Raw genomic sequence first — 22,207 nt, 5'->3', positions numbered from 1 at the left:
GCTGTCCGGACTCTTGCCCTTTGCTACAGAGAACATTGTCAATCCCCCTCACTATACTGTCCTCGACTACCACTTCATTCCCTTTTGCTCTCCCCACTCAAATAGCTTCCTGCACCACAGTGCCATAGTCAGTTTGCTCATCCAGCTTCTAAAAAAGACATTAGACAAGCCACAGAGAACTCACTTATTTAAGGAGCATTTGCAATGACTGTGAATAAATGCGACTCACTTTATGGTACTGAATTATTCAGCTTTGAGACAGGGAAGGTTGCAGGTTCAATCCCTGATCTTGCAGAATTAGCTGTTGTTCTACCAGGATTGTTGAAAATAGCTTCATCATCTTTAAGCTGAGGGATCAGAGTGTGTCTGGACCTCTTTTCCTTGTCGCTATTCAGTGAGCCCTAACTGGACAGAGCCAAAGTTTGTGAATGTTGACCAAGTTGTAATAGCCCTCATTGCTGAATAACCTGACAGTCAGTGTGTTGTGTGAAAAATACCCAAGTGGAAGGGAACCTGGAGGCATGTTATTTTCCATGGAACTGCATTCCACTACCTTCAGGAGTCAAGAGGATAAAAGGGAAATTAAATTATATGGGAGGAAGGATGAAAACACCCATCACTGTCAGCCACAGCTCAGTAATTAGCACTTCTGCCCGAGTTGAAAGGTTGTAGGCTTGAGTCCTGGTTCAAAACTGTAGCACTTGCAACAAAGAGAGAAATTCTTGATGTTTTCGTGATGTCTGAGAAAAACACACAGGCCTTCATGGCATCTTGAAGACAACATGAAGATCTCATGGCTTTTGGGTGAGAAAGCCATGGATTTGACACAGATAGTTCTGTCACTCCAAAGGCTTGAGTGTACAGTTTAGACTGGCACACCAGTGCAGTGCTGCATTGTCAGAGGTGCTGTCTTTCCGTTGAGATGTTAAACTGAGGTCCCATCTGCCCTCTCAGGTGGGAGTAAAAGATCCCATGGCACTACTTTGAGAGGAGCAGGGGCATTAATCCCTGGTCTACTGACCATTAATCCACATCACAAAAACAGATCATCTGGTTGTTATCACATCGCTGTTTGTGGGAGGTTGTTGTAAGCAAATCAACTGCTGTGTTTTCCCTACAACAGTGAATACACTTCAAAAAGTACTTAATTGGCTGTAAAGTGCTGTAGGGCATCCTGTGCACAGGAAAAGCACTATCTCAATGCAAGTCTTTCTTTTTAACATTTCGCATCTGGCTAATGATTTAAAACTTCACCAGTATCTTGATGGTTTAAGTAGTGAAGTCTCTACCTCAAAGTCATAAATACCAGGAAGACCTCCCCGTTTGACCTCAAGTCTGGACCAAATTAGCTGATCTCAACCAGGGGTGGCTGAACTATGATTGGCTGCAGTTCTCCTGGGTAGGGAAAAGAAAAAAGATGTATATCCTTATGGGGTTCCTGCTCCTGATAATTATAAAATGGGATGTCCTCAACATTTGGATAGTCTTCTACTTTATTAAAGCTCTTGTATGAGGAATGGGTGGTGGCAGCTGGTGTCTACTCAACCATAATCCTACTCAGCGATCTGACACTTCAGGAGGCGGGGGAGGAAAAGGGAACAAAAAAGGGGATATAAAAATCCTCTCTTAAAATATTTAAAATTCCAGGAAATTATAGAATGCAAATTGAAAGTAAATTTAAGAACTATTCTGCTCCCTTCCAACTCCTCCCCAAAAGAGCAGAAAATAAAGACCGCTTAGCAAGATATGTACATAAAATCAGTCACTGGACTAATCTTTGCACTCTTGCGAAAATTATTCTGGATGATCAGCATGAAATGGTTCATCATTTGAGACCTTGGTAGGGTTTATAAAAAGGATCTGGACTTTGCTTCATCATCAGATTGGTATTGTGCCCTTGAGATGTAGGATGGATACAATCAATGACCCAGTAACACACCTGTAATATGCTTTGAAAAGCAACCTAAACTTAAATGCTTTAGAATTACAATGGATGCAAAAAGAAGAGTTGACACTAGTTTGACCAAGCCATCATATGTTCCCAAATGGTAGTCTTGTATTGCCTTTTATTAGAGCATGAAAAATGTAATGAACCCAACATTGAGCCTCCTTTTAGAAAATGTCAATCGCTCCTATCCTTCCACCCTTCCTTTTATAGAAGGGCATTGTTTGTCTCACAAAAATCTGTTCTCTGCATCAGTGGCTTCAATTGTATCTTTCTTAGCTGAAAGCTCTATTTTACTCCTCATTTTATTCCCGACTTATCAACTGGCCTCTAACACTTGCACTCTCTTGGACGAAATGTGGAACATGGCCATCGTCAACCAAGTTGGAGCCCCATAACAATGTAAAAATAAAAGGCCAAAATATTGGCCAAATGTGCTCAGTGGAGCAGTCTACTTGAACTCCTCTCAGGATCCCCATCTTCATGGATGAGTGCCCAGCCAAGTGCTCGACTTCACATACGTTAAGTGGCTGAGCGCAACGGACACAAAGATATGGGCTCTGGCAATACCCTGGCTATATCGCTGAAGGCTTGTGCATCAGATCTAGCCACTCTTTGAGCCAACCTGTTTCTGTACAGCTACACCACTCAAAAGTGAAAGATTGCCCTGGTTTGTCCTATTCAAGAGTGTCCTATCTCAGCCCAATTAGTGTTATTATCCTACTTGCCCCACACCCACCCTCGCCCCCTACCCACCCAACAAGCAACAGCACAGTGATTCACCAATAGTGTCATCGATCAACATCCACTCAAAATAAACTGTTTTACAGTGCTCAGTTATGCTCTGCCAGAACCACCTGGTTCCAAATTCATCACAACCATGATCAGGACACGAATACACAAAATGAACTCCAGGAGAGAAGGGAGTAGATGCCTTTGGCATTAAGGTAGCATTTGTCGAATTATAACCCAAGCAATACTCAGGTCTGTGGGGACGGAGAGAACCACTGATGGCAGCTGGAGTCATAACTGCCAAAGGAAAATGATTATAATTGTCAAGGACAATCGCCACAGCCCTGGGACATTATGGCAGAGTTCCTCATGCAACTGTCTTGGCACCATTTTCAGCTGTTTTACCAAAAAATTTCCCTATATCACAAGGTCAGGAATGGGTCTATTCGCAACAGCATTCAGATCTATTCACAACTCTTCTGATAATGAAACAGCCTATCACAGACTAAAGCAGGACCCAAACTACATCCAGGCCAGAAATGTCTTCCCCATGCAAATGTCAGGTGACAACCATCTCAAGTACAGCCATTCTCCCTTGACCTTCAACACACCAACATCAACTCCCCGCCATTAACATCTCAGCTAGAAGCTTAACTGGACCAACTAGTTCATGACCATAGCTACAATATCAGGGCGGAGACTGGGTACTTTGAAGTCTGTCAGCATCCTCAACAGGCAGCCACTGTTATAGTGACACAAGGAGGTGGGCCCCTTTCAGCAGGAAAAGCTTATAATAGGAATGACTACCACTGGTCTAGTTGAACACTGAAGATAATTTACCCACAAATGCTGATTTTAAGTGGACACTGGAAAAATGAGAGAAACTACTATAAAGTGGGTTTGTGGGGACAGCAGGCAAACAGAAGAATGAGTTTTAAGTTTATCCTTCCACAATCGAGTAGCCCAACTTCATTCAGTCTAGACATTTGACTAGTAGGAAGATATCTGAAAGTCTAAGGAACTTTACCGTGGAAAAAAACCCGTAGGATTCCTGTAGTTGGGAAGATGATTGAGGAAAAATAAGACTATGATTATGACAGAGTTAGCAGCTTTTATAAATATTACTATTAATCTCCTCAAAAGAAGACATTTAAGGAGCTCCCAGACCAGGAGGTTTATGCACTCTCACCTTGGTTTATCTCTTTCCTCCTCTGGCAGCTTCTTCACCTTAGAGCACCTCACTATGTTCAACCCCTCTGCCACACACAATCTTTTTTCTTTAACCTCCAACTTCAAGTTTCTCACCAAGATATCTTATGCCTTTCCTCTCTCAACTCCCACACCAAGTGACTTCTTATCCTCAGTGATCTCAATCCAACTTGGCTTCGTGCCTCAGAGTTCACTGTCTTTCTGTTCTTTGTTAATCAATCACTACATATGAACTCTCCTACCCATATTCATTACCACCTCCTTGACCTTGCCATCTTACACAGGTCTTCAATCCAAGAAGGCCATCTCTGATCAATTTTCTGTATCCCTTACCACCCACGTCCTCCACTTAAGATTTCCATCTGCAGCCGCCTCTGGAAGAAAACACTCTTCCAAGTCACTTATGACTATGCTTTCAAACTCCCAACACTCTCGCCTTTAGCTCTTAATTTACAATAGTTTTGTAGCAACTGATCTGCCTCAACCGTTGCTTTCGATAACCCTACTCTCTTCCACCTTTTTAGGACTTAAGGGTGCAGCTCCCAGTCTTGCTTTTTCAACTACAAGAGGTGCAGACCAAATGTATATGGCACACAATTGGCTTACCATTCACTGCCAGATCTGGCTGGCTACATCAAGTACATGCAAAAAGTATCTGCTACTCCTAAATCATCCTGGAATGCAGAAATAATTCATAGCTTGTTCCCCCCACCCCCCAACCTCCTTCCCCCATAACCAATCCTCTCCCTTTATATGCTGCCCCCTCCAACCTCATGTCCAAAAAGTACAAGGATCTCATGAGCTTCTTTTGTCACTAAGATTGATCTGTTCAGGTGCCTCTGCCCATCTCTCCTTTCCCATTGCCCACCTACCCAAGATTCCCCACTGCCTTAGTCAGGAACTTGTAACTTTCCCTTGTTTCTCTCCTTATACCATTGCCAAGCTCATCTTGTCCAAGAGACTCACTTCCTGCAATTTAGCCCTATTCTCACCAAACTGGTGATGCTACAACTTCTCTTCCTAGCCCCCCATTCTAATTGATATTGCAAACGGTTCCCTCTGGTCAGTATTATCTCCTTTCCTTTCGAATCTGCTCTCAAGTTCATCGCCTCAAAAAAAATCTACCTTTGAACCAAGTATTTAGTCACACATCCAAGTATCTCCTCCTTTGGCTCAGTTTTAATTTTTGTCCGATTAAGCTCATGTGAACCATTGTGAGGTGTTTTAGGTTAAAGGTGCGATATAAATGAAAGGTGGTTTTGAAACGACAAGTTTGCAGTGCAACTGACATAAATTTCCTTTTAATCTATTTCTAGAAAAAGCAAAATTACTTACATTGTCTCGCTGATCATAGTCAACTGAGCTTGACACCGAAGTGAGACGTTCATATCGGTCATGGTTTTCCGAATGCAGAGCGGAAGCAACACTGAAGAACAAGAGAGTAAGTGCTTCTTACACAGGCCATTACCAGCACAAATCATCCCACTGATCCCAAATAACTTGACACTAACATGGCATTAAAAGTACTATGTAGCAGGCCTCCATGATGCTGACTTTTCTACTTTAACACTTTGACATTCAAAAAGGACTGTAGGTTAAATTGCATCGAACAGAATATCCATGAGCAGCAAGCCTTCAAATAATTTGTCTTTGCTACTGAACTCTTAGTAAGAAGGTATATATTTAATTGGCTTGTTGAGCTTAAGGGAATAAAAAAAATTGTGGTGTCCTTTGACAATACCCAGCAGTTTTTATATATAAACACTCTTTTAATAATAATTCACATCTAACTGGATCCTGAGTTCCCTTGTTAACCGAGGTTGCAACTAGCTGTGCAAGAGTAATATACTGGAAGCTTTGAGCACAAGACACATTAAACCCTAAAAAACAAGACAATATAGAAGAGGTGGTGAGATGTTTTAACATGACAGGCTAGCTTTAACCTGGTCACTTTACCCTAGTCTAGTCTAACTGGGAAGGATGGTGCATATATAATGAATATAGGAAGCAAACTGGGGATTGGGAGAAAGATGAATCACATACCCATCAAAATTGTTTTTATTTCTGAGTCATAGTGCCACTACCAGTGATGTAGACGCAGATCACCTGCCCTCTTAGTCACTATTACGTGACAGAAGGAGCCCAAGATAAGGGAGGAAAGTGTGGGAGAGCAGAAAGCCTAAAGAAAATATGCAAGATATGATTTTTGTTTTTAAAGAAGGGACCAAATTGGGGCAATCAGCCAGTTTCTTATGTGATAGAAACTGCCTTTTTCCATTCTGATTTTAGGCATAATCCCTCATCTTCCCTCCATAAACAATGAGTTCTAAAATTAAAGCTAAACCCAATAATAATTTTTAAAAAAACAATTTCCAAGAAGCACATGCTCCAGTTCTGGCGTGACATACAGAACCACTTTCCCTGTTTGGTGCATATTTCACACCTCTGTCTCTGGACAGATGGACGGTTTTGACAGTGCACCTTAAGGAACAAACACACAGCTGAGTGAAGCTCCATGGGGTGGGGATGAGGAGGCAGCTGAGGGATGATACATGCCAACTCCTTCAGCCATACAAGTGCCTCGTTTAATATTTTATTTGTTCCTTCCAAAATATCTGCTAAGTTTTTAAATTCCAAGCTGGTTTTATTTTGACCTGAACAAGCACAGCTGAGCTAACTTGAAGGTTGGTATGTCAACAGTACAACTGTGCTCTCAATCATTAGGATGCAACAGTTAAATAATGCCGTAGATAGAACCATCAGCTAAAACATGTTTCATACTAAAATACTCTTTCCCATCATTAACGAAAAGCAACGAATTTCCTAAAGCCTCCTTTTTCAAAATAAAATCAATGTTCTTAAATTTCAAAATAAAGTTTTGTTTTCAAATATCAGTGAAACTAGATCCTGAGAGAATGATTCATAGAAGAATAGTGCACTTAAATGTGTGTCCTGGCCAACACACTTCCTGCCAAAAGAAAAATAGTTTAACCAATCATTTGCTTTGTTGTTTGTTCGACATTGCAATATGCAAATCAACCACTATGTTTGCCTATAGTGACTGCACTTCAAAAGTAATTATCTGCAAAGTGCTGAGTGGAATTTGATAGAAGCAACAATGCAATCATCTCCTGATTATATTATATTTCGGTACTGAAATACTCTTGCACAGTAAATATGAAGTACAGTGAAGATTTAACTGTCCAGTGACTTCAACATGAAGCTGAATTGCAACGAAAACATCAGTTTTGTCTTCTCTTCATTGGTCTGTTAAGATATCAAGCATATGAGGCCTGCTAACATATGAGACAATGCCACTTTAACGTAGAATCAACGATTCCAATCACCACCACCACCACCACCATCTCTAGTAGTTCATCTGCTGGCAGCATGTGTAACTTGTGAGGGAAGAAAAGAGGAGAGAGAGGTTAGATAAGGGTTAAGATTCTCAGAGCCAAGGACCTTTGAAAATCATCATCAGTAGGTAGGGAAAAGAGAAAGAGATGTTCAGTTGGAGCTCCCAACAAAATAATCAGAAATCTTGCATTCCAATTTCTGGTAATACTGGGGCAGTATGCCTCTGCCTATCCAAGAGTCCTAATGATCTTAATTTTTCTAGACTTGACTATTACCTGCATTAAGCCCTTGTTGGTCGAGTATAGTATACTGGATAGTGACAATTCCTTTCAGGCTACTCGTTACTCAACTGCAGGCTTGTGTTCCTCAAACTCAATTGCATCAGAATATTTCCATTTCCATGCCAAAAACCAATGTATGGTTGGCTTCTCTGACCAAGACTGCTCAATTAATGTTTAAGGATCAAGTGTTGGCTTTGCAGCAGCACTCCTACCTTCAAATCAGTGGATTGTGGGTTTAAGCTTCTCAGGCACTTGAGAACATAATTTAAGTTTATACTTCATTGTGGTAGTGAGGGAGTGCTGCACTGGAAGAGGTACCATCTTATGAGGTATTAGATGGAGCTATCTGTATTCTCAGGTGGACGTAAAAGATTCCAGAACATTACTTGAAGAGCAGTGTTTGTCATACGTCCTGACCAAAATGTCTATCTCAATCAACATTAGAAACAATTTAATCTGGTTATTTATCCAATTGCTGTTTGCGGAATCTTGCTGTGTGCAAACTGGCTGCATAATTTCCCTGTGTTATAACAATGCAACAATTTTAAAGTACTTTATTGGCTGTGAAGTACTTTGGGACATTGAGGTCATGAAAGACACTGCACAAATGGAAGTTCTTGGTTTAGTTGCGGTCTTCTACTAGCTTACTGCTACTGGAAACTGTACTGACTTTTCTTCCCTCAAAAGGAATCAAAGGCAACTCTATATAGAAAAGATACTGAGGTTGGTGCGTCAGTTTTGTGAGAATAACACTATTGCAGCAGCAACTGGTTTCCAACACTAACAGGAAAAAAAAGTGGATCTGTTTAGATCTTAAATGCAGTCGATGACAAGGAGTTGTGCATTTTCTGATAATTGTACTCCCACAACATAAAGACAAGAATAAATTTATTTTGCCAGAACCAAATTTCAGCTGATCCAGTGTTTTATCTTTTAGAGACAAATAAGTGCTGTTTGTGCACAACCCCTCCCTCTAATATGAATATTATGAATTTGGTCCCACTGACATCAAATGGCAGGTGTGGTGCAGCCAGTTTTCTATCAAAGGAAAAGTAATTTTCACAATGTTGTTCGTGTGAGATCTGGTTAAAAAAGGCATGCATTTATCCAGTGTCTTTCACAACCTCAGGACACCCAAAAGCATTTTATAGCCAAAGTACTACCTCAAAAAAATGTTGTTGTTGTAATGTAGGAAACAACATCCAACTTACACAGAGTAAGGTCCCACAAGCAGCAAGATAATAACCAGATAATCTGTAGGCAATCTGTTGTAGTAATGTCAGTTAAGGGATAAAATTTGACCAGGACACCAGAAAAGCCCCCATGCGCTTCTTTGTAAAAGCTATGGGATCTTCTACATCCACTTGGGAGGGCAGGGCCTTGGTTTTGCATCTCATCCAAAAGATGCAACCTTAAAAGAGCAGATTCTTAGCATTGCACCAGAGTGTTAGCCTAGATTCTTTGCTGAAATCTCTGTGGTGGCCTAACAGGACCTCAAAGAGGTGAGAAAGCGACAGAGTTGGATAGTAGTCCACTACTAGCCTACCTCCTCCAACCTGCAGCAAGGTTTGAAATACAAAACCAAGGGCAACTGAAAACTGATAGTTATACTTAGCATTATGCTGCCTTGTCTTATTACGGAAATAGTGTACCTATTAAAATGTTTCAAACTTCAGTATGCCCAGTATTTACAGGGAATACCACTGATTGCTATGCATAGTTGGTTCTTTAGATGCTGAATATAACCCATATAATCAACCAGTTATGAATGAGCTTTTGTGCTCAGCTACACACACAACTGCATCCTAGAGGCATCACATTAGCTGTTAAATTGCGGGAAAGACCAACTGAACATTGCTGATTAAGAACAATTAACATTTTGTTTCGATGCCAGGAGGTGGTCATGCAATAAATGCACCTTGTGAGAAGCTTCATAGTATACGCCATATAAGAAAGGCAGAATGATTCAAGCAGTTTCACAAATCTTAAGTTATGAGACACATTGGTGGCGTCTGAATGGCCAAATTAGAGCCCAAAAATTGTCAGGTTAGTTGACAGCAGTATCTGCTACTACTGTCCTCCTTTCATCCTTACTGCTCCTGATCAACTTCTCCCCAGTCTCACACCCATCGTACTTCTGATCGCTAATACCTCCCACCCAGCTTATCTTTCCCGCAAGAACCACTGCTCAAATTCATGATCTCCCACTCAACGCTTCCCCGGCTAATTCCCAATGCTTGCTAATCTTAAGTTTTATCAAAGGTAATACCCCTGATCATTTTACTTTCAAAGTCAGTCAATCTATCCATCCTCTCTTACTACCACTGCCTCAAACCTTGCTTTCCCCGGCTCTTCCGTAAATGGCATCAAATTTCAACTATGTTTATCTAAGCCAAAAAGTCAGATTTCCTTCAGTCTGACTTCTGCTCTCTTCATATCTGCAAAAGCACCAAGTTAAACAGATTAATATACTCTTTTGCTCAAACAGGAATCAAGAATTTTCTTTGTAGCATTTTGTTATGATGATTAATCCTCTACTAAAGTCTGTGGCAGTCTCCCATCTCATGAGATGATGGCACCATGGTCTAAGCTGTGTTAAGCATCACCTGGCATGGCTCAGGAGCAACACTATGGCATTGCAATCTTTTCCAAATTTGCTGCAGAGGGAGACTGGCTGAGAAAGTGTATGATTTGTTGGCCTGTTTTTCCTCTGGGCCTTGTTCTGGGCTAGTTAAACTTTCATTTCTGCTCCCTGCTTCCAATGCCCTTCAAACTACTCAGCCTCCAGAGGCCATGGCTGTCAGAAATTATCCCCCAGTTGTCAGTGTCTGCCATCTTCAATATCTCACATGCAGGCGCTCTTATAGTGGAGGTATTGAATCCCAGGAGCTGGTGATCTTGTTGCCAATTCACTACACAGGTCTTTGGATGTATGGCTGTTGTTAGCTATGTGATGAATGGAGCCAAAGCAGCGCAGGCATTGTTGGCTTAGTAATGAATGACGGAATTAGCATGCCCCAGCTGGTGACCTTGACCTGCCAAGGAGATGCCAAGGATAGGTCTGAGACAGTGAAGGTGGAAAACGTTCAGCCTTTTCTCCTGCCAAGCACGTGCTGTTCAGTTGTCACCACTGTAGAGGAGTGCACTGGAAACAGGCTTGGTAGACTTGCTGTTTGACATTCTCAATCATTGTTCCGAACTCTTACTTGGCTGCAGCTTCTGCAATGTGTGTTGATTTCAGTATCAAGTGACAGATTGCTGGTGATTTGTGGAGCCTGTGATGCCATCAACAATTTCCAGCAAGACACTGTCAATGCTGATAGATGGAAGTATGGCAACATTCTGGACCATGATATTTATCTTCCTGATGCTGATGGTCAAACCTAACTCTTTACAGATATGAAAGGGTCTGTCCATTTGCCGCTGCAGGTGGTCCTCAGTATGGAACGTCAGAGTGGCATCATCCACAAAGCAACTCTCTGATGAGGACTAGTGCATCTTTGCCTTGGATCTCAGATGGGCATGGTTGAACAGCTTTCTCTGTCAGTTCCGGTGTGTAAGCAGATACCTTCTGTAGATGACCTGAAGGCATATGACAGCAGCAAAGAGAAGAATATGCCAAAGAATGCCAGTGCTAAAATACAAGCCTGTTCAAACCCACTGTGGCTCTCAAAAGGGTTCTGAAATTGTCCTGTTGTAGCTGACCTTCCCCATCATGTTGTCATGGAAAGAGGAGATCACATTGGTGGACAGCCAATTTTCTCCAACAGCTTGAGCCTCTGCTCACATGGTTGAATGCCTTGCTGAGATCGATGAAGCCAACGTATAGTAGTCTCCTTCGTTCACGGCATTTCTTTTGCAGCTGCTGGACTGAAGATCATGTCAATTGTAAATCTTCCAGTTCTGAAAACAACTGGGATTCAGGGTAGATGGCGTTCAGTCAAGATCTGCTGTCTGACTAGAGCAACTGTGGCAAATACTTTTCCCACGATGCTCAGCAGAGAAAATGCCTCAATAGTTGTTGCAATCACTACGGTTACCCTTGTTCTTGTACAGGGTCAAATCTTTGCGTTACGTATATCCTGGGACACTGCCCCCTTCCTCCAGCAGTGACAGAAGTTTGTGCAGATGATGCAGGAGTACAGGTTAACTGTTTGATGAGGTCAGGCAGTATAGCATGATCACCTGGAGCTTTGCCTATAGCAAGCTCCTCCACTGTGGATTCAATATCAAGCTCTGCCATGACAGGCAGGTTTTCTATGGTGATTGGAGCTTCCTCAATGACGGTGTTTTCCCTAGAGTACAAGGCTACAGTCAAGGTAGAATTCCATAGACTCTCCAACTGTTTACTGTAGTTCGTGATGGCTTCCCCTGCCTTTATTTTCAGCGGAGTAGTTTTGTTTGCTGCTGGACTTGTTGCCTTTTAGATCCCTTGATTCGTGCCCCTGACGTTGTGTTGAAAGACATCTGGATATTCTAGCAAAGTTGTAACCAGTAGTCATTGATGCACCACCTAGCAATCTGTTGGACTTACTTTGAATGCACTAAGAACCGCCCAGAGTTTTCCTTGCTCGGATCTCTCTTGTAATTAATGACAGCAGGCTGCTTGGCTTCATTGATAGGTAGTAGCAGTGATTTTAGGCTTGAACCAGTCAGCATTTTTTCACTCTTGCTTCCCATATGTTGGATTGTGCTATTATAGGTGGTGTATTAAGTAAGTTCTACTTCACTTTTGTGCTGTGTGTGGGAATGCTGGAGGGCACAGCTGTTAATTCCTATCTGGACAGGCAGTATGGCTGACTTGATACAAGGATGGCAGTTCTGCTTTGAATGAAAAACCTTCAAAGGTTGCATCCTCACCCTAGAGCATAGCAGGGAATGGTCTGTACCACAGTGAGTGCTGTGGTAGCTGCGTGTGTTAAGAATGCTGTCCAGAGAGTCACTTCTAGTGATGATCAGATCCAGCTGGCGTCAATGTCCTGATCTTGATGTCTCCAGGGCACCTTGTGGCATGGCTTGTTCTGAAAGAAGGTATTAGTTATACAAAGCTTGACAGCAGCAAAGGTCTAGTGGCTGTATGTTCTGATTTATCTTTCCCAAGTCATGATGTCCAAGAGAGGAGGGCCATCCCTCGTGGTCTGTACCCACCCTTGCTTCAAAACAAGAGAGGTTCTGACTTGGGGATTCTGCTGATAGTGTCAAGCTCCTCACAGAACTGGTCTTTCACCTCTGTAGTGGAGCACAGCATTAGAGCATAAATACTCATGAGGCTAACGGGCCCAGTTTGAGTAGTAAGGTGGATGGAGAGAACACGTTCTGAACCATTTGTGGGCCTTCTATCAAGATAAAAGGGTTCCTTACAGCAAAGCCTACATCTTGCTCATGCGTTTCCTCAGAACTCTTCCCAAGCCAGATGAATGCATAACATTTTTCTTTCAGTCATCCGCTCTTGGCAAGCCTGGTCTCTTGTAGGGATGCTATGTCGATGTTCAGCCTATCAAGTTCCATTCCATGTCCATCACAGTATCTTGTGTGCATTAACAACTAGTTGCAAGTCGTCTGGCAATCCCATGCACATGGTCCTGACATTCTAGCTTGCCAGTTGAAGAGTTGGTATCTCCTTCCTTTTTATTCGTTTCATTTGTCTGTCTGGTGTGATGGATTCCGTCCATTTGTTGAGCAGAGATTCTAAGCTTCAAACACCATTGAAACAGATGGACCACGGCAGGTCAATGTCTTACAAGTCAGAGGCTGCCTGACTGCAGGTGGGTAGTGGCTGACCAGTGGGACACGATGGGTCTGTCCCACTGTCCACTGCGTCAATCAAGTTGGGCTCATCACTTGCAACTGCTGTCTCCCGTGTTGTGTTAATGTTATGCAGCAAAACCCTCTCCAGGGTGCAAGTCTGGGCAAAATTTATGGAGATCCTGGGCTGCCCAAACGTCAGGGTCCCCTCTCCACCTCCCCGGTTAAGTCAAAGGAATGCAAAGCACTACGTTTGGCACCGATTTCATTGCAGAAGTTTCCAGAAAGATGACATATTTAGACATCATTCCGCCTTTGAGCTCCACTCCAGATTGTGTGTCAGCGATTACTCCCTTAGACTCACTCTACTGAGATATCCACAAGGTAGTAGAGCTATTCACTCATAGCTGGAAGTTTGGTTCATGAGTGCAAGGGCGTGTCCACATGCCAGTGGGCCAGAACACTGCATGTCTGGGAGCCAAAGCTCCTCCAAGTTCCTCTGAAGCTTTAGCCTAGGGCCACGAAGGATCCAGCTTCCATGTGTTGCCATCCCTTGAACCAAACCTGAGTCATTTCCCCCAATCATTCATGAGCTGACTTGGTGCCTTTCATCCCCAAGCATACCTGCAAAGTACTCTTATGTTACAGGTTTATCTATTTATTTATTTATTTATCTATTTATTAATAGATAGAAATATTCGAGTCCATGAAACCCAGGACAGGAGGTGAGATTAGCAAGAAAATCTTCAATTGCTTGGACACATAGCATTTTAGCACAAGTTACATTCAAGGTTTGTTAAATTTAAATTAACTACAGCTTCTCACATGGGCAGTATACAGTGAGCACGAACAGGGGGTGGGTGCTATTTTATAGAAATACAGAATCCATATACTGTACAAGCCAAAGGAAATTTGGACACCAGGAGCACCCTTATTGTATTTAAGAAACATTAGTATCACCTCAACCCAGAGATCATGCGAATTAAAAAGATGTTAATATTGTCACAGATCTTGGGAGAGATAACTAAAATGGAAAAAAAAATCGCCAACATACTATTCCCGCTCTTCTGTGCGAAGTTTTCCACGTCTCTTTCTAGAAATGTAAAAGAAAATTCTTAAAAATACAAAGGGAAAAAAATAAATTTACCTTAAGAAATGAAATTCTGGTGAAAGAACTTAGCACAAGTACAAAATGGGGCAGATGCGACGGTTTCTCTTGTTGTGTTGTTCTAACACTCAAGGCAGCTGCTTGCAATATCTCCATTAAAGTCCAATGAAAAGGTTCACCAGGAGTGTGGGTTGGAGGCAAATCTGAGAATTTTGAATTTTAATAGGTAGAGGCAATTTGGCCCAACAAGTCCTTCAGCTTTCATTTGAACATTTAGATCATCTTTGTTTTAGTTAGCTGGTTTTCATATACATGACCTTACTTCAGCTCCAACTAAAGATAATTCACATAACACCCTTTTCATAGTTGAGACTCTCTAGTGGTGATCCATTGAGAGCTAGGGGGGAGAAGTAAAGTATTCTGCCACCAGGTCAATTATCAGGGAAAAAAAAAGAGGCAAGAAATTTCATAGGACAGTACAGCACAGGAGACCACTCAATCCACCAGTCTATGCCAGCTCTTTCGAAGTGAAACCAGTTATTCCAATAACCAAATGATTGAAATAATGAAGAAATAACTCCAAGGGAGGTAATGAGTCTACTATGAATTAGAGTATTTAGAAACTGACCACTTACTGCTTAAAACACCTCATAGGATGTGTTCTGAACAACTCAGGCAGAGATATATCTTTGGAACTTCAGTGGATCATGGAAATAAGCTGGTTGCATTCATTCTCGTGATCTGTCACATTCCAAAAATAGTATCTCAGTCAACCTGTGACTAGCCCAAGGTACTGGAAGGAGCTGGTTAAGCTCATGGTACATAACAACTAAAACAAAACGCAAACAGATATTGCAACACCTGGGAACTTTGCTTTTCTAAATCACCTGAATTAAAAACAAAAGCTAAATAAAACATTTAGCAGAACAGTCAAATGAACAAGATGATTAAGTTTTTGATAGTCCAACTTCCATCAGCTTACAAATCTTAAACTGAAAATGAAGTTAGACAAGGCAAATGAAGGCAACCTACTGAAGGTACAGGGGAAAAAACTGGATTATTTACCGGGGATTCAGAAGGGTAACTTCTAATGCTGAATGGTGAGAACTAGGGTTAATTTGGCATTACTAAGACCAAGTTTTTACAAAATTAATCAAAACAGCACAATAAACAATTCAGGACACTAGTTCACAGTATTAATGTCCAGTTAGCTGTATATAAGAACTACCAGGAAGTATAGGAAAACTATGTCTGCAGTAAAGGAATTTTAAAAAAGTAATAAGCACCACAGCTGGGAGTAGCAACTAGAATAGAGAGGAGAGAAAATCTGAATTGGAATGGACGTCAACCATTTGACAAGGCCGTACCACCCAGAAAACTAGAATGTGCATTTTTAGTGAAAATATACCAAATACTTCAAAATAAAAAAAAAATTGTCAACTTAAGCTGCAATTTCAAAGCTAAACTTTGCACAAAGCTTTAATTTTTGAAATGAGTTCGACAAGCAAGTTGCATATGAAACAGGAATTTACAATCACCTATTCTCCAAATAAAAGTACTGAAGGTTAATGCAACTTGGTTACTAATTGGAAATAAGAGGACAACCATGTGCTGAGTTTGGCAGAGGCTATGGTTACTTTGGCCAACCTAAGTGTCAGCTAGAGGTGAAGTGAGAGAGATAAATAAAACTGGATGCAGCTGTCATGCCTGCAGTAGTTGACTAGATTGCCAGCACACACTTGAGCATGACACAGGGAGCAGGAGGTATTTGGCATTGTGAAACTGTATCACTTCAAGTGAATTAATTTTTTTTATTTTTATGGAGTTAGAAATGTACACCTCAACAATAAGGGAAGAGAGAAAGAAAAAGACAAAAATATATAATGGTTTAAGAGTTGTGCATTAGTAAAGCTTGGGTTGTAGCTAGGAAAGTTAATCAGTATACTACATTATGGCCTGGCACATAACAAGTTTATGGCTTGAGTTAACTCTTGTGTCAGTTGACATAATATAGTTTTTGTGGATCTCTAAACAAGTGATTTCTAATATATGTTTAATAATTCAGATTATACAGCTCTTCATGCAGTACTCAAACTCTCATCAGGCTTTCACTTAAAAAGCAACCCAGAATAATGTAGACCTGGGAGTGATCAGACAGCAATCTAAATCAAGGCTCAAATGCAATTTATAAGATATACAACACTATCAGGCCAATCAGCCTAACCAGTTCATGCTGGTGTTTATGCTTCACTCAAGACTTCTCCCATTTAACTGGGAAAGGCAAGCTATAATAGTAGCCAACCATCACCTGAATCTTGGGCAGATAATGTGACATGACAAGAGAAGGAGACACACCCATGCAAATACAGAGCTTTATTCAACCTTCAGCTCATTTAGCCATTGGCAAAGTCAGCTTGCAACATTATCTACAATGTCTACAAAAAGGTAGAAGAAATTTACACTCATTGAATGGTGATCAAAGATTAAGAAAGGATATGATAGTTTTAAAAATGTGTTATTGCAGTCAAACAGCTGTGGGAATAGTAGTGGTGCATGAACGAGCACAAGAACAAATAATTAGATTTCGTAATTCTTAATTTGCAATCAGCTGGGGCCTTTAAAAATACAGCTCTTGATACACAGGGACCAAGTATGTATGTCTCACAGTCCACTCTATCTACCCAGTATGTGGCAACCATCAACAACATTTTATCTCTGATATAAGTTAAAACAAAGTACTTGTCAAGCTCAAAGATGACATTCTGGCATCTGAGCTTCTGGCTCTCAACTCTTACATGTGTTTTACAAACAACAAAAGTTTTGGTTTTTAAACCCTTCACTGACTCAAATGCCATCAGAATGATGCAGCTATTCCAAAACCGTTATGCTTTGATCCCACAACGGACACAGCAGAGTTTGTGGTAAATCTGATCACTGAATGCAGCTCTACTTCGGTTGACGTTTACCAAACCCACTCCTGATTTAAGTATGGAGAAGGACCTTGAATTCAGGGAAAGTACTAGATTTTTACAATGTGTCAATTGCTCATAAATTATTACAGGTAAGTACATAGTTCAAATGGCTCCAGCCTAAGCTGCACTTAAATTTACATCCAGGTCAAAGGTGAGATGCAACATACTGGAAATTACCAGTCAGTTATGATTATTGGCATGATTTACTTCAGGATTAACAAATGGGTTCAAATAAAATGAAGTTCTTTGTCTCATTTGATTTTATTTGCCTAGAAAACCAATCTCAATCTTCTATCTCAGGATACCGTATCATCCTAGAAACTCATATCTAGGAGTTTATAATCAATCAGCTGAATTTTTCTTCTTTGGAACTCTATTCTGATGAGGGCAAAGGGTTTGCTATGCACATATATCTGCAAGTAATTCAATAAATGAAGCAGATCTGGACTGTTTTGATATAAAGCAACATTAAAAATCAGATTTGAAATAAAAATAAGTTCCAAAATTGCACACCCTCCTCAAATTTCAGCAAAACAATAGAATCATGTTTTGTAATAAAAAAAAGGAATGAAACCGGACGGACCACCCGGTATCAACCTAGGCACCGGAAACGACAATGGCTATATCAGTCCTGTCGACCCTGTAAAGTCCTCCTTAATAACTCTGGGGGCTGGTGCCAAAATTGGGAGAGCTGTCTCACAGATTAGTCAAGATACAGCCTGACAGACATCTTCACGAAATCATACCTGACAGATAATGTCCCAGGCACCACCATCACCATCCCTGTCCCACCGGCGGGACAGGCCCGGCAGAGGTGGCGGCACAGCTGTGTACAGTTGGGAGGGAGTTGCCCTGGGAGTCCTCAACATCTTCTCTGGACCCCATGAAGTCTCATGGCAGCAGGTCGAACATGAGCAAGGAAAGCTCCTGCTGATTACCATGTACCGCCCTCCCTCAGCTGATGAGACAGTGCTCCTCCATGTTGAAAACCACTTGGAGGAAAACAGCAAGACTCACCTCATATACACGGCCTTTCAAGCCTTCTGAGGCGATTTTAGTTCCCTGGGTCCTGGGCAAAGGTGAAGAATGTACTCTGGGTGGAGGACTTCAATGTCCATCACCAAGAGTGGCTCGGTAGCACCACTACTGAGCAAGCTGGCCAAGCCCTAAATGACATAGCTCCTGGTCTTGGTCTGCGGCAGGTGGTGAGGGAACCAACATGAAGGAAAAACACACCTGACTTAATCCTCACCAACCAGCCTGCCACAGGTGTATCTGTCCATGACAATATCGGTAAGAGTGACCACCGCACAGCCCTTGTGGAGACAAAGTCCCGCTCCACATTGAAGATACCCTCCACCGTGTTGTGGCACTACCACCGTGCTAAATGGGATAGATTTCAAACAGATCTAGCAACTCAAGACTGGGCATCCTTGAGGCATTGTGGGCCATCAGCAGCAGCAGAATTGTACTCAAACACAATCTGTAACCTCATGGCCCAGCATATCCCCCACTCTACCATTACCATCAAGCCAGAGGATCAACCTTGGTTCAATGAACAGTGCAGGAGGGCATGCCAGGAACAACACCAGGGATATCTAAAAATGAGGTGTCAACCTGATGGAGCTATAACACAGGACTACTTGTGTGCCAAACAGCATAAGCAGCAAGTGATAGACAGAACAAAACAAAAACAGAATTACCTGGAAAAACTCAGCAAGTCTGGCAGCATCGGCGGAGAAGAAATCAGTCAACGTTTCGAGCCTCCATGGCCCTTCGGCAGAACTGCAGCATAGTTTCAACAAGGGAGAAATATAAATTGGTTTAAGGTGGGTGGGGGGCGGGGGGGAAGAGACACATTGAGGGTGTGGTGTGAGCAGATAATAATCAAAAGATGTCAGAGACAAAAGGGTCAAAGAGGTGTTGAAGGTGGTGGTCTTTGTCTGAGAAAAGTGCTAATTAAGAATGGAAAACAGGATATTCAAAGTACAGCTCTAGTGGGGGTGGGGTGGAAAGACTAAAGGTTTTAGTTTTAGATTTAAAAATAATGGAAATAGGTGGGGAAAGAAGAATCTATATAAATTACTGAAAAAAAAGCGGGTGGGGGGGGAAAAGAAACGGGGTGGGGATGGGGGGAGGGGGAGTTTAAGATCTAAAGTTGTTGAATTCAATATTCAGCCCAGAGGGCTGTAAAGTGCCTAGTCGGAAGATGAGGTGCTGTTCCTCCAGTTTGCGTTGGGCTTCACTGGAACAATGCAGCAAGCCAAGGACAGACATGTTGGCAAGAGAACAGGGTGGAGTGTTAAAATGGCAAGCGACAGGGAGGTTTGGGTCTTTCTTGCGGACAGACCGCAGGTGTTCCGCAAAACGGTCGTCCAGTTTGCGTTTGGTCTCTCCAATGTAGAGGAGACCGCATTGGGAGCAACGAATGCAGTAGACTAAGTTAGGGGAAATGCAAGTGAAATGCTGCTTCACTTGAAAGGAGTGTTTGGGCCCTTGGACGGTGAGGAGAGAGGAAGTGAAGGGGCAGGTGTTGCATCTTCTGCGTGGGCATGGGGAGGTGCCATAAGTGGGGGTTGAGGAGTAGGGGGTGATGGAGGAGTGGACCAGGGTGTCCCGGAGGGAACGATCCCTACGGAATGCCATCAAGGGGGGTGAAGGGAAGATGTGTTTGGTGGTGGCATCATGCTGGAGTTGGCGGAAATGGCAGAGGATGATCCTTTGAATGCGGAGGCTGGTGGGGTGATAAGTGAGGACAAGGGGGACCCTATCATGTTTCTGGGAAGGAGGAGAAGGCGTGAGGGAGGATGCGCGGGATATGGGCCGGACACGGTTGAGGGCCCTGTCAACGACCGTGGATGGAAAACCTCGGTTAAGGAAGAAGGAGGACATGTCAGAGGAGCTGTTTTTGAAGGTAGCGTCATCAGAACAGATGCGACGGTCTGATGACGCTACCTTCAAAAACAGCTCCTCTGACATGTCCTCCTTCTTCCTTAACCGAGGTTTTCCATCCACGGTCGTTGACAGGGCCCTCAACCATGTCTGGCCCATATCCCGCGCATCCTCCCTCACGCCTTCTCCTCCTTCCCAGAAACATGATAGGGTCCCCCTTGTCCTCACTTATCACCCCACCAGCCTCCACATTCAAAGGATCATCCTCTGCCATTTCCGCCAACTCCAGCATGATGCCACCACCAAACACATCTTCCCTTCACCCCCCTTGATGGCATTCCGTAGGGATCGTTCCCTCCGGGACACCCTGGTCCACTCCTCCATCACCCCCTACTCCTCAACCCCCACTTATGGCACCTCCCCATGCCCACGCAGAAGATGCAACACCTGCCCCTTCACTTCCTCTCTCCTCACCGTCCAAGGGCCCAAACACTCCTTTCAAGTGAAGCAGCATTTCACTTGCATTTCCCCTAACTTAGTCTACTGCATTCGTTGCTCCCAATGCGGTCTCCTCTACATTGGAGAGACCAAACGCAAACTGGACGACCGTTTTGCGGAACACCTGCGGTCTGTCCGCAAGAAAGACCCAAACCTCCCTGTCGCTTGCCATTTTAACACTCCACCCTGTTCTCTTGCCAACATGTCTGTCCTTGGCTTGCTGCATTGTTCCAGTGAAGCCCAACGCAAACTGGAGGAACAGCACCTCATCTTCCGACTAGGCACTTTACAGCCCTCTGGGCTGAATATTGAATTCAACAACTTTAGATCTTAAACTCCCCCTCCCCCCATCCCCACCCCGTTTCTTTTCCCCCCCCACCCGCTTTTTTTTCAGTAATTTATATAGATTCTTCTTTCCCCACCTATTTCCATTATTTTTAAATCTAAAACTAAAACCTTTAGTCTTTCCACCCCACCCCCACTAGAGCTGTACTTTGAATATCCTGTTTTCCATTCTTAATTAGCACTTTTCTCAGACAAAGACCACCACCTTCAACACCTCTTTGACCCTTTTGTCTCTGACATCTTTTGATTATTATCTGCTCACACCACACCCTCAATGTGTCTCTTCCCCCCCGCCCCCCACCCACCTTAAACCAATTTATATTTCTCCCTTGTTGAAACTATGCTGCAGTTCTGCCGAAGGGCCATGGAGGCTCGAAACGTTGACTGATTTCTTCTCCGCCGATGCTGCCAGACTTGCTGAGTTTTTCCAGGTAATTCTGTTTTTGTTTTGTTTTGGATTTCCAGCATCCGCAGTAGCTTTTAGCTTTTTGTTTTTATCTAAGTGATAGACAGAGCTAAGCAATCCCACAACCAACGCATCAGATTAAGCTCTGCAGTCCTGCCACATCCAGTCGTGAATAGTGGACAACAATTAAACAACTCACTGGAGGAGGAAGCTCCACAAGTATCCCAATCCTCAATGATGGAGGAGGAGCCCAGCACCTCAGTGCAAAAGATAAGGCTGAAGCATTTTGCTACAATCTTCAGCCAGAAGTGCCAAGCGGATGATCCATCTCTGCCTCCTCTGGAGGTCCCCAACATCATAGATGCCAGTCTTCGGCCAATCCGATTCACTCCAAGTGATAGCAAGGAACGGTTGAAGGCACTGGAAACTGCCCTGACAACATTCCGGCAATAGTACTGAAGACTTGTGCTTCAGAACTTGCCGCGTCCCTAGCCAAGCTGTTCCAGTACAGCTACAACACTGGCATCTACCTGGCTATGTGGAAAATTGCCCAGGTATGTCCTGAACACAAAAAGCAGGATAAATCCAACCCGGCCAATTACCGCCCCATCAGTCTACTCTCTATCAGTAAAGTAATGGAAGGGGTCATCAACAGTGCTATCAAGCAGCACTTGCTTAGCAATAACCTGCTCACTGACACTCAGTTTGGGTTCCACC

At 42.8% G+C, this 22,207-nt stretch overlaps 1 protein-coding gene across 1 annotated transcript in view; it reads right to left on the bottom strand.

The window, feature by feature from the left end:
• LOC144681046 (mechanosensitive cation channel TMEM63B-like) overlaps positions 1-22,207 on the bottom strand; it is a 314,615-nt gene that overhangs the window by 151,689 nt on the left and 140,719 nt on the right. Inside the window, exons 4-5 of the mRNA XM_078542732.1 lie at positions 14,324-14,362; positions 5,222-5,312 (exon numbers count right to left, since the gene is read on the bottom strand). Coding sequence (XP_078398858.1) covers positions 5,222-5,312; positions 14,324-14,362 — 130 coding nt within the window. The remainder of the gene's footprint in view (positions 1-5,221; positions 5,313-14,323; positions 14,363-22,207) is intronic.

This window comes from Cetorhinus maximus, chromosome 5 (genome assembly GCF_964194155.1).
Source record: "Cetorhinus maximus chromosome 5, sCetMax3.hap1.1, whole genome shotgun sequence".
Lineage (NCBI taxonomy): Eukaryota > Metazoa > Chordata > Chondrichthyes > Lamniformes > Cetorhinidae > Cetorhinus > Cetorhinus maximus.
The sequence above is the reverse complement of the archived record's forward strand: the minus strand, read 5'-3'. Positions and strand labels throughout refer to the sequence as shown.